The sequence below is a fragment of the Rattus rattus genome, chromosome 10 (genome assembly GCF_011064425.1).
Source record: "Rattus rattus isolate New Zealand chromosome 10, Rrattus_CSIRO_v1, whole genome shotgun sequence".
NCBI classification, from domain to species: Eukaryota; Metazoa; Chordata; class Mammalia; order Rodentia; family Muridae; genus Rattus; species Rattus rattus.
The window spans coordinates 71,026,968-71,039,217 of NC_046163.1; the positions used below are offsets into that span (position 1 = coordinate 71,026,968).

General features: G+C 41.2%; 1 protein-coding gene across 5 annotated transcripts in view; it reads right to left on the reverse strand.

Annotated features, from left to right (window-relative positions):
- The window catches only part of Syt14 (synaptotagmin 14), a 231,036-nt gene that overhangs the window by 177,819 nt on the left and 40,967 nt on the right, over positions 1-12,250 (reverse strand). For 3 of the 5 annotated variants that reach the window (XM_032915013.1, XM_032915010.1, XM_032915009.1), the window contains exon 1: positions 4,777-4,998. The exons of 1 other annotated variant lie outside the window; for it this stretch is intronic. In XM_032915013.1, coding sequence (XP_032770904.1) covers positions 4,777-4,789 — 13 coding nt within the window. In that variant the 5' untranslated portion in view covers positions 4,790-4,998. Of the gene's footprint in view, positions 1-4,040; positions 4,471-4,776; positions 4,999-12,250 lie in introns of those variants that run through there. One more of the 5 variants, XM_032915011.1, reaches the window with a different exon arrangement.

The window sequence follows — 12,250 nt, forward strand, 5'->3', positions numbered from 1 at the left end:
ATATTCCAAAATAAATGTTAGCTTCCTTGAGGACACACACTGTCCTTTACACTTTTTTTCTCTTAAAAAAGAAAAGAAGAAGAAGAAGAAGAAGAAGAAGAAGAAGAAGAAGAAGAAGAAGAAGAAGAAGAAGAAGAAGAAGAGGAAGAAGAGGAAGAAGAGGAAGAAGAGGAGGAGGAGGAGGAGGAGGAGGAGGAGGAAGAACTGTTACCCTCCTAAACTGGCATTGCTACTATACAATTACGTAAGTATAGTAAAATTAAAACAATCTGAACAGTCAAGTCCTTTCTGCATTCAGCCACCTGCCTGGACTGGGGACCCATACTCACCATTGCCACGGCGTCACACAGAACAGCCATGTCTGTTTTTACAGCACTAGCTTGTGAGGCAAACCAGATGGCTTAAAGAACAAAGCACTCGTAATACAAGCCTGACAAAGTGAGTCCAGTCATTGGATTCTACAGTAGAAGGAAAGAACTCATACCCTTATGTCCTCTAGCCCCACGGGTATGCTCTTTCTCTCTCCCTCTCCCTCCTTTCCTTTTTTTCCCACACCTACATGCTAAATAAAAAAATATAGAAAAAAGAGCTTGCTCAACACAATATCTTATTTGACCCACATAAATCCCTGTACATTTAATTAAAAAATTTTCTAAGTATAAAATTTACCTTATAAAATTAAATTTACTGACAAGTTAATTCACACTTTTCTAGCCACTGAATTACTCTTTAAATTTTAGGTTTGGTTAATGTTTTTGACTATTAGGAAGTTACTAACACAAGATCAGTGAATCCCAATAAGCATGTGCTCACAAAAAGCACCACTTAGTTGAATTTTCTAGTTAACTAAAAATAAAAATCTTTGTTTTGACTATGCCAGATCAATTTTTAAAAAACTGTAAATATGCACTACTGTATAAGATCACAATAAAAATAATTTATTGTTTCATTAATATTATCACATGATGAACTCAAAATACTATTTTGAATATGAAGTCTAGGTCCTAAAATCATGAAAATAAGAAATTATTCTGAATATATGTATGGGCCTTAGAACTTTGTTTGTCTTAGAAGTTTGTTAGTAAATAAAAACTTGCTATATTGTTATTTCTTCCTTCTAAAAGTAATAAATCAAAGATTCCAATTTATTAGATGTAACTTAAATATTACTCTGTGTTTGAGGGTGCATAATCTCAAAACTGTGAACTGGGGAGATAAAACTAAAAAAATTCCTTTCTTAAGTGTATGAGCAGAAATATAAACACTAAACAAAATATTTGAGATGTAGATAAAAATAACTTAGTGAACTATAAAATTAAGTTAATATCCAGATTTCTAACTTGAATATCCAGCTAATATTAAATGCCACTCAACCAGTGAATTTGCACAAAATAGGGTAGTATGGGAAGTATGAAGGGCAGACTTGTGGGCTAGGAGACAACTCAAGATCATTCTAAATGCTGTAGGCCGTGCATTTGGATTGCCACTGTACCTCCAAGAGAAGATATCTACCTACTACTTAAAAATGGAAGTGAGGCTAGAAGGTGGTGGCCCAAGCTTTTGATCCCAGCAATCAGGAGACAGGAACAAGTGGATTTCTGTGAGTTCGAGGACAGTCTGGTCTACAAAAATGAGTCGCAGGGCAGCCAGGGCTATGAAAGAAAGAAAGAAAGAAAGAAAGAAAGAAAGAAAGAAAGGAAGGAAGGAAGGAAGGAAGGAAGGAAGGAAGGAAGGAAGGAAGGAAGGAAGGAAGGAAGGGAGGGAGGGAGAAGAAGAGGAAGAATTTGGGATTATAAAAGTTTTATACAGAGGAGGAAATCAGAGTAACTGTTGGCACTAAACTCAAGGCTAAGCCACTGAACAGAGCTATTAAAAGCAAGCCTAACTGCCACAAAGACCAATTCTCAATCCACAACCCAATTAGTTATGCAAAGGACTGCAGACACATCTACAGAGTGAGTAATCCAGTAAAACAATTTATAGGTTTTGGTTGAATATAATCTCATTTGAACCCAAAAGAAGTTACAGAAAAAGGTCGTTCTAATATTGAGCTACATTTATAGAATTTTGCACAAGTAAAATAAGGTTATAACAGCTTCAATACACAAGTGGAATAGGATTGTCCATCGCTATATTTCAAGTTTGAAAGCAAAGGAGCATACAGTTCTTGTCTTCAACGGGAAGAGATGTTACATACACACACACACACACACACACACACACACACACACACACACACACAAAAAGAGTGTATTTTAATTATTGCTTCAGAAAGCAAAATGAGAATGGGGTTAGAACAAAGTTGCTGAATAGCAGACTTCATAATACAAACCTTCAGGCCAAACACAAATGTTATGACCTTAAGGGCATAACATTTATTATCTCAAAATTAATTTTGAAGTCATCATCATTGAATGTTTTTATACAAAGAAGCATACAAAGGAAGTCTATTTCTTGGTACATACACTATACTGCAACCTAAATTATCTGTCCCACCAGAACATAAATTCTAACAGAGAGGATTCCAGAAAGTCTATTCAGAACACTGTCTATACCTGGTATACAACAAATGTTCATTGAGTTAACAGGTGAATGAACTGTATATTTTAAGAACCACTTCATAAGGAAAATGTTGAATGAAACACACTCAGTATTCCTAAACTTCTAATTTGATCTTAAGACAAAGTCTTTATTCCTAGCAGTGTCTGCAGTCCTTTGTATAAGTAAGCCTTATTGTGAATTGAAGAGTGGATGTTTGTGGCAGTTAGGCATACTATTAAAAGCTGGATTCAGGGGCCTTACCACCTTTGAGTCTAATACTAAGTTACTTTGACTTCCTCCTCTGTATAAAACATGTACCTTACAATAAATTATTTCTACTAAGTAACTATGTCATCCTTTATCAGTTAGAGGTATGACTACCAAGCAGGTCTTCAAAGAAACATTGGCTTATGGTATTACCATACTGAGTAATTAAGAGTCTACTCAAAGGTGAGGAAATTAGGGATGGTATGTACAAAGAGAATCTATTTTCATAAGTGTTAAGAAGCATAGTTAGAATGACTTAACTTGATATCTTTACTTGAAATGTACTAACTACAGTTTCCTTGGCAAACCAGAGAAGGCCTAAATGTTGATATTTGTATCTTAAAAACCTTAAACAAATCCATGGGTATAAGAATAAGTTGGAGGTGGGGGAGGGCATATAGCTCAGTGGTACTTCCTGGCATGTACCATGCTATCAATCCCCAGCACCAAAAATAAAACACAACGAAACAAAGAGCATACAAAGAATCTATAGAAAAATCCCATTATTTAAAGATACAAAACACAGAGCAAAATGCTTCAGCATAGAGAGCATAGAGAAAAACTGGACAATAAGAAATTACAAGTTAGAAGGTCATACTTGAATCCTATCTGGGCTAATCCTTCATGTTCTGCATAAAATTTTACTTGCATGGCTCCACAAAGTTGTTGACAAAATAAAGCATCCTATGTCAATCAGTGAGTTTCGCTCCCTGATTCCAGCTCTAATAAACAGTACTGGGAAGGATAGGGATTGAAGATGCTGTTCTGAACATCAAAGATTACGGGTAGATTCTATTCTCCATAGTCTTAGAAAAAGGAGGTGTTTGAGATCACATCAGCGTGTCCCATACTTACTATCTAAAATGAAGTAAACATGAAACACACAGCTAAGTTAATTCTGGAGTTAGCTGGCTGGATCCTAAAGAAGCCCCCAGGCGTTGTATACTACCAGAGACCAGTCACCTAAGGGAATTACTGTGCCGGGGGGAACACAATAAAGGTAGGCAAGTAAATGATTCAGCTACAGGTACCCTGTACTGGCCACACAGGGAAGTTTTGGAAATTACCTATTTTTGCACTGAGCTCATCTAAGATGGGAAACAAGATGCTGTGAGCATCACACCTGTGTGATACTAAGTGCACTATATCCTCCTTAATAGCAAGGCAAATTATCCTCCACTCCAGCCCCATGTTCTCAGAATAAGAGGCAAACACACATTGGCACCACTTACCTTATCCAATTCGAATTAAGCTACTTGTGAAACATTTCTGTTGCCAATCTTCTGAGCGCGTTTGTCAAAAATAGGCATTTACCTCTCCCCGGAGAAAACCAATTTTGAGGGTCAGATGAGAGGATTAACCTCAAGAAGATGTCCTCGTCCCCTATACCCGTCAACGGAAGGGAATAATAGCGTGGATATCATCGGCCCAGGGAGCCGGGCAGAAGCAGCAGGCTGAGAGGGTCCGTCCGTCCCACGCCAACCACAAGGGCAGCCTCCCGCCGCCTAACAGCACCGTGCTGCTCAATACCTCAGAGCCACATTCACCTCAGCATCTCAGTACCTCAGCGCCTTAGTACCTGAGCATCTCATCTTAGTACCTGAGTCTCCTCTGTGCCTCAGAACCTCAGCGCCTCATTCTCCAGAGACTCAGCGACTTGGCGTCTAAGTACCTCAAGTACCTCAGCTCCTTAGTACCTGAGCATCTCACTCAGTACCTCAGCGCCTTAGTACCTGAGCATCTCACTCAGTACCTCAGCGCCTTAGTACCTGAGCATCTATCTCATTCAGTACCTCAGCGCCCACAGCGCGTAGGCCAGTACTCTCAAGAGGGCCGCACGCCGTGCCTAGGCCGGTGTCCCGCATCAGCTCCCTTCACAGTCCGGACCAGCAACCCTCACCTCGGCCTCCTGGGCCCTGCGCTCACCCGCGGGGCGTCTTCTCCGCGCATCGCTAGGCTTCCACTTACCTTCGATCGCCATGATGCGCTCGCCATGGACCGCACCAACCACACAGGGAGCGCGGGGGAAAGAGCAGGAGCTTGTGCCTAGGCCTCTGGCGAGAGGGGCGGGAACGCCCCGGGACCCGGCGCTGGGCCTCCAGGAGCCGGGGCGGGGCGGCGGGGTGGGGTCGGAGCTCTGGAGCAAGCGGCGCAGGAAGCGGAACCTTCCACAGGCTCGCACCGTCGGCACGTGACACCGCCCCGCCCCCGTCCCCTCTAGGCCCCGCCCCTCGCAACAACTACAGCTTGACCCACAACCTAGACTTAACCCGTTGCCACCTACCTCCACAGGCCCCGCCCCCAAAAGACCCACAACCCCGCCTACCACCCGGACCCAACCCCTCCTGCCTCGCGCAGACCACGCCCCCATCTGTCCCGCCCCCCCAGCTCCTGCAAGGTCTCAGGCGGGCATTCCGAACAGGTGCACTAGAGAGCAGCTAGTTGCCTCAGCATCCAACCTCCATCCGGCTTCAAGAGCGGCTGGACAGGCGGTCAGGACCACGGACAGGTCTCTGCACTGGGTAGGTGCCACACTCCCTCTCAGTGAAGGGTCTATTCAGTTCGGTTTGGTTTGCCTGAGTACTCACCTCAGATGGCACAGCAAACCAGAAAGAGGGATCCTGAGGACGGTCTCTGTCTCTCCCTCCCTCCCCTCAGCTTCAATTCGGATGAGATTCAACTCCACAGGAGATTGGTACCCCCTTGGAAGTACAAGTTCCATTTGTCTATGCATTGCAAGCACACATTTGAAGCCACGCAATTGTAGTGTTGCACAGACGTCTTGTCAAAGGGCCGCATGTCACATACCCATTTTTAAGTTTGCAAGCCCTTGAGTACATGAACCCCCAAAAGTCAACCCCGAGCCAACAGCTTCATTGTTGTTCCAAATCCATTGTTGTTCCTGTTTCACTGGGTACTTTACAGGACGGGATGATGAAGCCTAAAAGGAAAGGCTTAGTGATTCTCCCTTGTGGAGAAGATGGTCACTCCTAGAACAGGTGGCTATATTAAGGACAGATACAAAGAAGAAAATATTTTCCACTTATTATGTAAGTGAGGTTGGACTGTAACCTAGTGCAGAAACTGCCTTTCATTGCTTTTATATAACCTCTCCCTCAGTCAATTTATGCTCAATAGGCATTAATTCTTTAACATTTTTTTCTACATTTGCTTATCTTGGGGGCAAGAACTTCATGTGAAGGTCAAAGAACAATTTGCAGAAGTTTCTTCTCAGCATCATATGCACTCCAGGGGTCAAACTCAGGTTGTCAGTCAGGCTTGGTAGCAAACAGCTTTACCTTCTGAGACATTTCCCTGACCCTGTTCTTTAATGTTTTGACTAGTTCAGTGAATATCTATTGATCTGGGCATCATGCTGAGAGCTGGCTGCAAGGGTAGGGGAGTTGATAAAATGTTTGTAACACAAGCATGGGAGTTTGAGCTCAATCCACAGCACCTACTTTTTTTTTTTAAAAAAAAGTAGTGTGTTTGTTATTCTAGCTCTGGAGAACAGAGATAGGCAGATAGATCCTTGAGGTTCATTGGTAAGCCAATATAGACAAATCAATAAACTCCAAGTTCAATGAGAAAGCCTGTTGTGTGTGTGTGTGTGTGTGTGTGTGTGTGTGTGTGTGTGTGTGTGTGAGAGAGAGAGAGAGAGAGAGAGAGAGAGAGAGAGAGAGAGAGAGAGAGATGGGTGAGACTGGAGAGATGTCTCCGCAGTAAAGAGTTCTTGCTGTTTTTGCAGAGCACCTGGGTTCAGCTCCCAGCATCCACATGGGAGCTCACAACTGTTGTAACTCCTCTTCCAGCTTCCATGGGCACCAGACATACACATACATAAAATAACTAGGTAAAGAAAAGAGTGACTGTGGACAACACTCAGTGCATCTATCTTATAGACACATATACATGCATCTATTCATACATGAGCACACACACATGCACAGAAACACACATGAGCACTAAAAACATCTGTCCACAAACAGGAATTGTTGTCCAAGTATCACCCTAAATAGCTGCTCTGATAAAATACCTATAGGTTAGTCTAAAAGTGCTCTCTCTCATGTTCGTTCTCTCTCTCTCTCTCTCTCTCTCTCTCTCTCTCTCTCTCTCTCTCCCCCTCTCTCCATATATATATATATATATATATATATATATATATATATATATATATATTGGGGAGAGTACCTCCAATATGCTTGGAATCCAGATACAATAGCTTTAATTAATAACATTTTGTCCAGGAGACTGTACTTAAAACAGACTTGAACTTCAGGACATTAAATATGAAACCACGGCTCTTTGTTTGTGGTTTCTGTCTGGCTCCAATTGGTGAGACTTTCAAGAATTTCATATTGAATGTCAAACATCTCAGGAATCATCAATTACACAGGTATCTGCATACATGACCATGTTATATGAATCTGCATAAACCAGGTTAGTTCATGATAGTTTTCTCAAAAAAAACTGTGTGTGTGTGTGTGTGTGTGTGTGTGTGTGTATTAAACTTGAGCTTGAGCTTCAAACTTAGAAGTTTGACCAAAGTACTAATAGCATTTCCCCCTGGGTTAAAATTAATAATCCCCTCTACCAACATTATTTTTTGTCTAAAAAAAAAATCTGAGATGATATCAGAAAATACCATACATATTCCCTCAACCTCTGCCCAACAGTTCATATAACTGCTGAGGTTGCTTAAAAGCTGCAATTGCTTGGATGTGCTTTGTCCCCACCAAAATCAGTTGAAAATTCAATTGCTAGCATAATGGTATTGCGTGGTTGGGACCTTTAAAGGGCATAGTCTTCATAAAGGGATCCGTATAGCTCCTACCAACCGGAAGTAGTTACCACAGGTTAGCCTAAGGCTGTGTGACTATAGACTAAGTTGACTCCTTTTCCACCTTCTTTCCCAAGTCACTAGCTGTTAACTCTCACACACTGTCCTGCCATATGATAATACTAGGTCCTCGCCAGATGGGACAAATGAAACTGTTTTCTTTATAAATTAACTAATCTCAAGTATCTGGTGATAACACAGAAGACTAAGACACAGCCACTTGGGGCTGGGGATTTAGCTCAGTGGTAGAGCGCTTACCTAGGAAGCGCAAGGCCCTGGGTTCGGTCCCCAGCTCCGAAAAAAAGAACCAAAAAAAAAAAAAGACACAGCCACTTAAAATCACTTGCTTAATTTAGCTTCTTTGTTTATTTGTTTATGTATGACTGGTCCAACAGTTCTTATTTCAAGAAGTATCAAATATTTTAATTATAAGCTTTGGATTTTATTATAGATCTTGACTAAAAGCAATAACTGTTTTGGAACTTGACTGTGTACCTCCAAAATATTGACAGTGTATATTTAATGCATTGGAGCTGATCTTTAGCTTCTTCATTTTTAACTCTTTGCTTTTTATAATGAATCAGTTGTAAAATATAGTTTCAAACATATCACTCAAGTAGTTATCTGAATTTCTCACCTTGTGCTGTGAAAATAGAAATTAAGATCAAAAAGAAAATAATTTATTTCCTTATAATTCTTAAATAGAAATCTGTTTTGGTGTTGCAGTTTTCAAGTTATCCTTTCTATAAAAAAAAACATTTAAAAATAATGGTTGACACTTCCAGTGGCACCATAAACTTTCATCACACAGTGATGTGATCGAAATATTGGCAGAAAAAAAATCAACATTAAAGCTAAAAACATGTGAGACGAGCCCGTCAAATGGAAGTGAAAAAGATCCGACCTACATTAGTGGTAGCTGCCTGTGCTGCGAAAAATCACCACTGTCCAGGGCAACAGAATCTTCATAGAAAAACATATCCCAAATTACAAAGGTTCCCAACCAGCTTAAGAGACAACCCAGTTTCTGCTGGAACCTTTGTTTATATAAATCATTCAGTAGCAGTAAAAAAATATGTAAATTGCACATATAGATGTAAGGACACGTGATAACATACAAACTCACGTGAAAGGGCACGATTTATGTCAACGACATGATTCGGTGCTTTTGAAGTTTTGCATAAGCGAGACATTTTAAATTTTATCTTTATTTTATTTTTAGTTATATATGGGCATGTGTATCTGTGCGTGTCTGTATTTGTGTGAGTGGAGGTGACCTCAGTGATCCCCTAGAGCTGGAGTTACAGACAGTTACGAGTTGGTTAATATGGGTGTTGAGATATAAGCTCTGATCCTCTGCAAGAGCAGCAAATGCTCTTAACCACCAAGCCACTGGCTCTCAGTCTTCATAACCCTGTAACTTTTTAATACAGTTCCTCACATGGTGAGCCTCAACCATAAAATTATTTTTGTGCTACTCCATAAGTATAATTTTGCTACTATTATAAATCATAGTGTAAATACCTGTGTTTTCTGATGGTCCTAGGAGACCCCTGTGAAAGGGTCTTTCAGCCCTCCAAAGGGGTTGTGACCCACAGGTTGAGAACTACCACACTAAGCTATCTCTCTCCAGCCCTAAGGGAAACATTTTTTTTTCTTTTTTCTTTTTTTCGGAGCTGGGGACCAAACCCAGGGCCTTGCGCTTGCTAGGCAAACGCTCTACCACTGAGCTAAATCCCCAACCCCAGGGAAACATTTTTAAACTAAGCTTTTTAGCAGTTTCAGCTTTCTGAGGAGATGTCTGTAAGAGCTTAGTAAAAAACCCAGTAAAAGCTACTAACTCCTTTATTTCTTGGATTATAATACCATGGAAGTTATAATCTAAATTATTTATTCCAATAGCGCTGCCTGTTTTCTGTATTTCATAAAGTTAAAAGGCAACAAATTCGCCTTTATAAAGTATTACCACTCTGTATTAATTTTTAAATTAATGTAAATAACTGTTAGAGCCTTATCGATACACTTGAGTTATTTTGATTATATTTATGTTACAAACTTCAACCTTGTCTGCCACTCTGAAGCCATCCGCTTTAAGAGAATGCTGTCTCGAATGAATTCTGCGTTATTTGCGATTATTTGGTTGTGAAAGTTAACTTAAAATGTGTGCGTACAGAAGTACAGCTAAGTCTCAGGTCAGCCAGACCTGAAAGCCCAGATGCTTCCTGCCTCAAATCCTGACTTCTGTCTGCCTGTCACTTGTCTGTTGCTTGATCACCACGCACTGATGGCCTCTCTGTGGCTGAAAAAAGGCCTCAAGACATTGAAAGCTTTACCATGTGTAAGTTTAGACAGCTTTCTGGGTCCCAAGACTATAAATTCCTCCAAAGTGAGGAGTCTTTATTTCAACTTAAGTGGGCTGCCCTGTTCTAGTCAGGAGACCAAATATAAATTTGTCTGATGTTTCAGAGTAGTGGCCCTGTGATCATGGAAGGGTGAAGGTAGATGTTGCACCGTTATTAGGCAATTATTTTTAATCACTGTCAACAAAATGTCTGATAGGAACAGGAGAATAGAGTTTTATTTTGGGCCAAGAATCAGAGGTTTCAGCCCACATTTGCTTGGTCCCAGAACTTCATGGTGAGAAGGTTCTCTACTTGTGACACACAAGAAAAGACACAGACAGAAAGGGGCCAGGGACAAAGTGCCATTCAGGGCCTGTTTCCAGTTACTTGCTTCCTCCAACTAGATCTCCCACCATCTGAAGTTCCCGGGACCTCCCAAGATAGTCCCACAAGGGTACAGCTCGAGAGCCAGTAGGAGACACTTCCTATTCACTCTGTAGCAACCCCACGTGACCCATATTGTTGAACTCCGTAAGAGAGAAGAGAGTCGCCGGAAAGAAGTTGTTGCACAGAAAAGGCTTAAGTGGTAGCTAGCAAGGTTCTCTTCTGGACATCGGTCTCAGCACGACTCTTCCGAGAGCTTTCCTCTCAGCACACATCATAGAGGTTCCCTTAGAGCAGACACCCAGAAGAATTACCTGCAACGGTGAAACTATTCTGTTCTTGTCATCATCATATAGTAGCTAGGAGCCATGCGTGAATGAATACTTGAAATGCGGCTAAAATAAGTAAAAAAAAAAATTAATTTGGTTTTACTCAATTAAAATGAAAAAAGTCACATATAAGTAGTATATTAGCCAATATTCTCCAGAAGAACAAAATAATGTATATGTATAAATCTATCTATAGATGGATGGATAGATAGATGATAGATAGATAGATAGATAGATAGATAGATAGATAGATGATAGATAGATGATTGATAGATAGATAGATGATTGATAGATAGATAGATGATTGATAGATAGATAGATAGATAGATAGATAGATAGATAGATAGATAGATAGACAGACAGACAGACAGACAGTGAGTAAAGAGGATTTATTAAGCCGGCTAATATGAAAGCGGTTGGGTAGTCCAACAATCACTGTCTGTGCACTATAGAAGCTGATGAACCGGGAGCTGCTCAGCTCACAACGCTGGCTGCCTCAGCAGTCCTAGCCTGCCTGGTGCCAAAAGCCTGAAAAGTTCCTGGAGAGTTGGTATTCAGTGCACATTGGAAGGCCAGAGACACTGGAGCCTGCTGCTGAGGAAGCAGCAGGAGAGACGGATGCACTCACTCCTCACTCAGCTACGGGGAAGCAGGCAGGTAACACTTTCCCTCGGACCTCTTCATAAATGGACCACCTTTGAAAGGAACTGCATCTTCGAAGGGAAGCTCTTGCCCACTGAGTTATTCTCTTTGAAAACACCCACACACGGAGTGTGTGTCTTAGCTGGTTCCTGATCCAGTCAAGATCCCAGTCAGGGCTTGTCATCATGGTTAATGTACGCTTTATTCTGCGGTATAGCCCTAAAGCAGCATAAATGGCAAGGGAGTATTCAGCAGGCTGCCAAGGATTGTTTAGGGATACTTGGTAGGAAGAAAGCAGTGGTAATTTCCCATGTGTGAATGTGCTACCTGATGACCTAATACCCGGGAATGAATGCTGTGTGGAGGTAAAGACTGGGAAGCAAAGAAAATAAAAAGTAAATTAGAATAATTATTTCTGTTGCCTCTACCAAGTGTTTTTACTGAGTTATTACCGTTCTGTCAGTAGCAGAGTAATAACCAAGGCCCATCATTTTATTACCTTAGATAAAATGGTAGCTTTTCTGATTTGTTTTTGGTTTTTTGCTTGTTTTTGTTTTGTTCTGCTTTGAGGCAGTGTCTTGCTGTGTAGCTAAACCCAGCGTGGAATTCACTATGCAACCTAGGCTGGTCTTAAATGCTCAACTTTCCTGCCTCAGCCTCCTGAATGATGGAATAAAAGATTTGGAAATCAGGCTCAGTTTCAAAGTCTTTCTTCTAGGCAAGTGTAGCAATCGGGGCAGCACACAGATTCTACCAAGGAAAGAAGATGAACTAGCTCAGAAAGAGACTCGCTACCCTGCGCTCCCTGCTGTTGTATCCTCCACGCCTTTTATGCAGACAGAAGGAACACCCACACTGCTCTTCCTTTCCCAGTGTAAACATGAAGTTATTCCTGTGTAATCTGG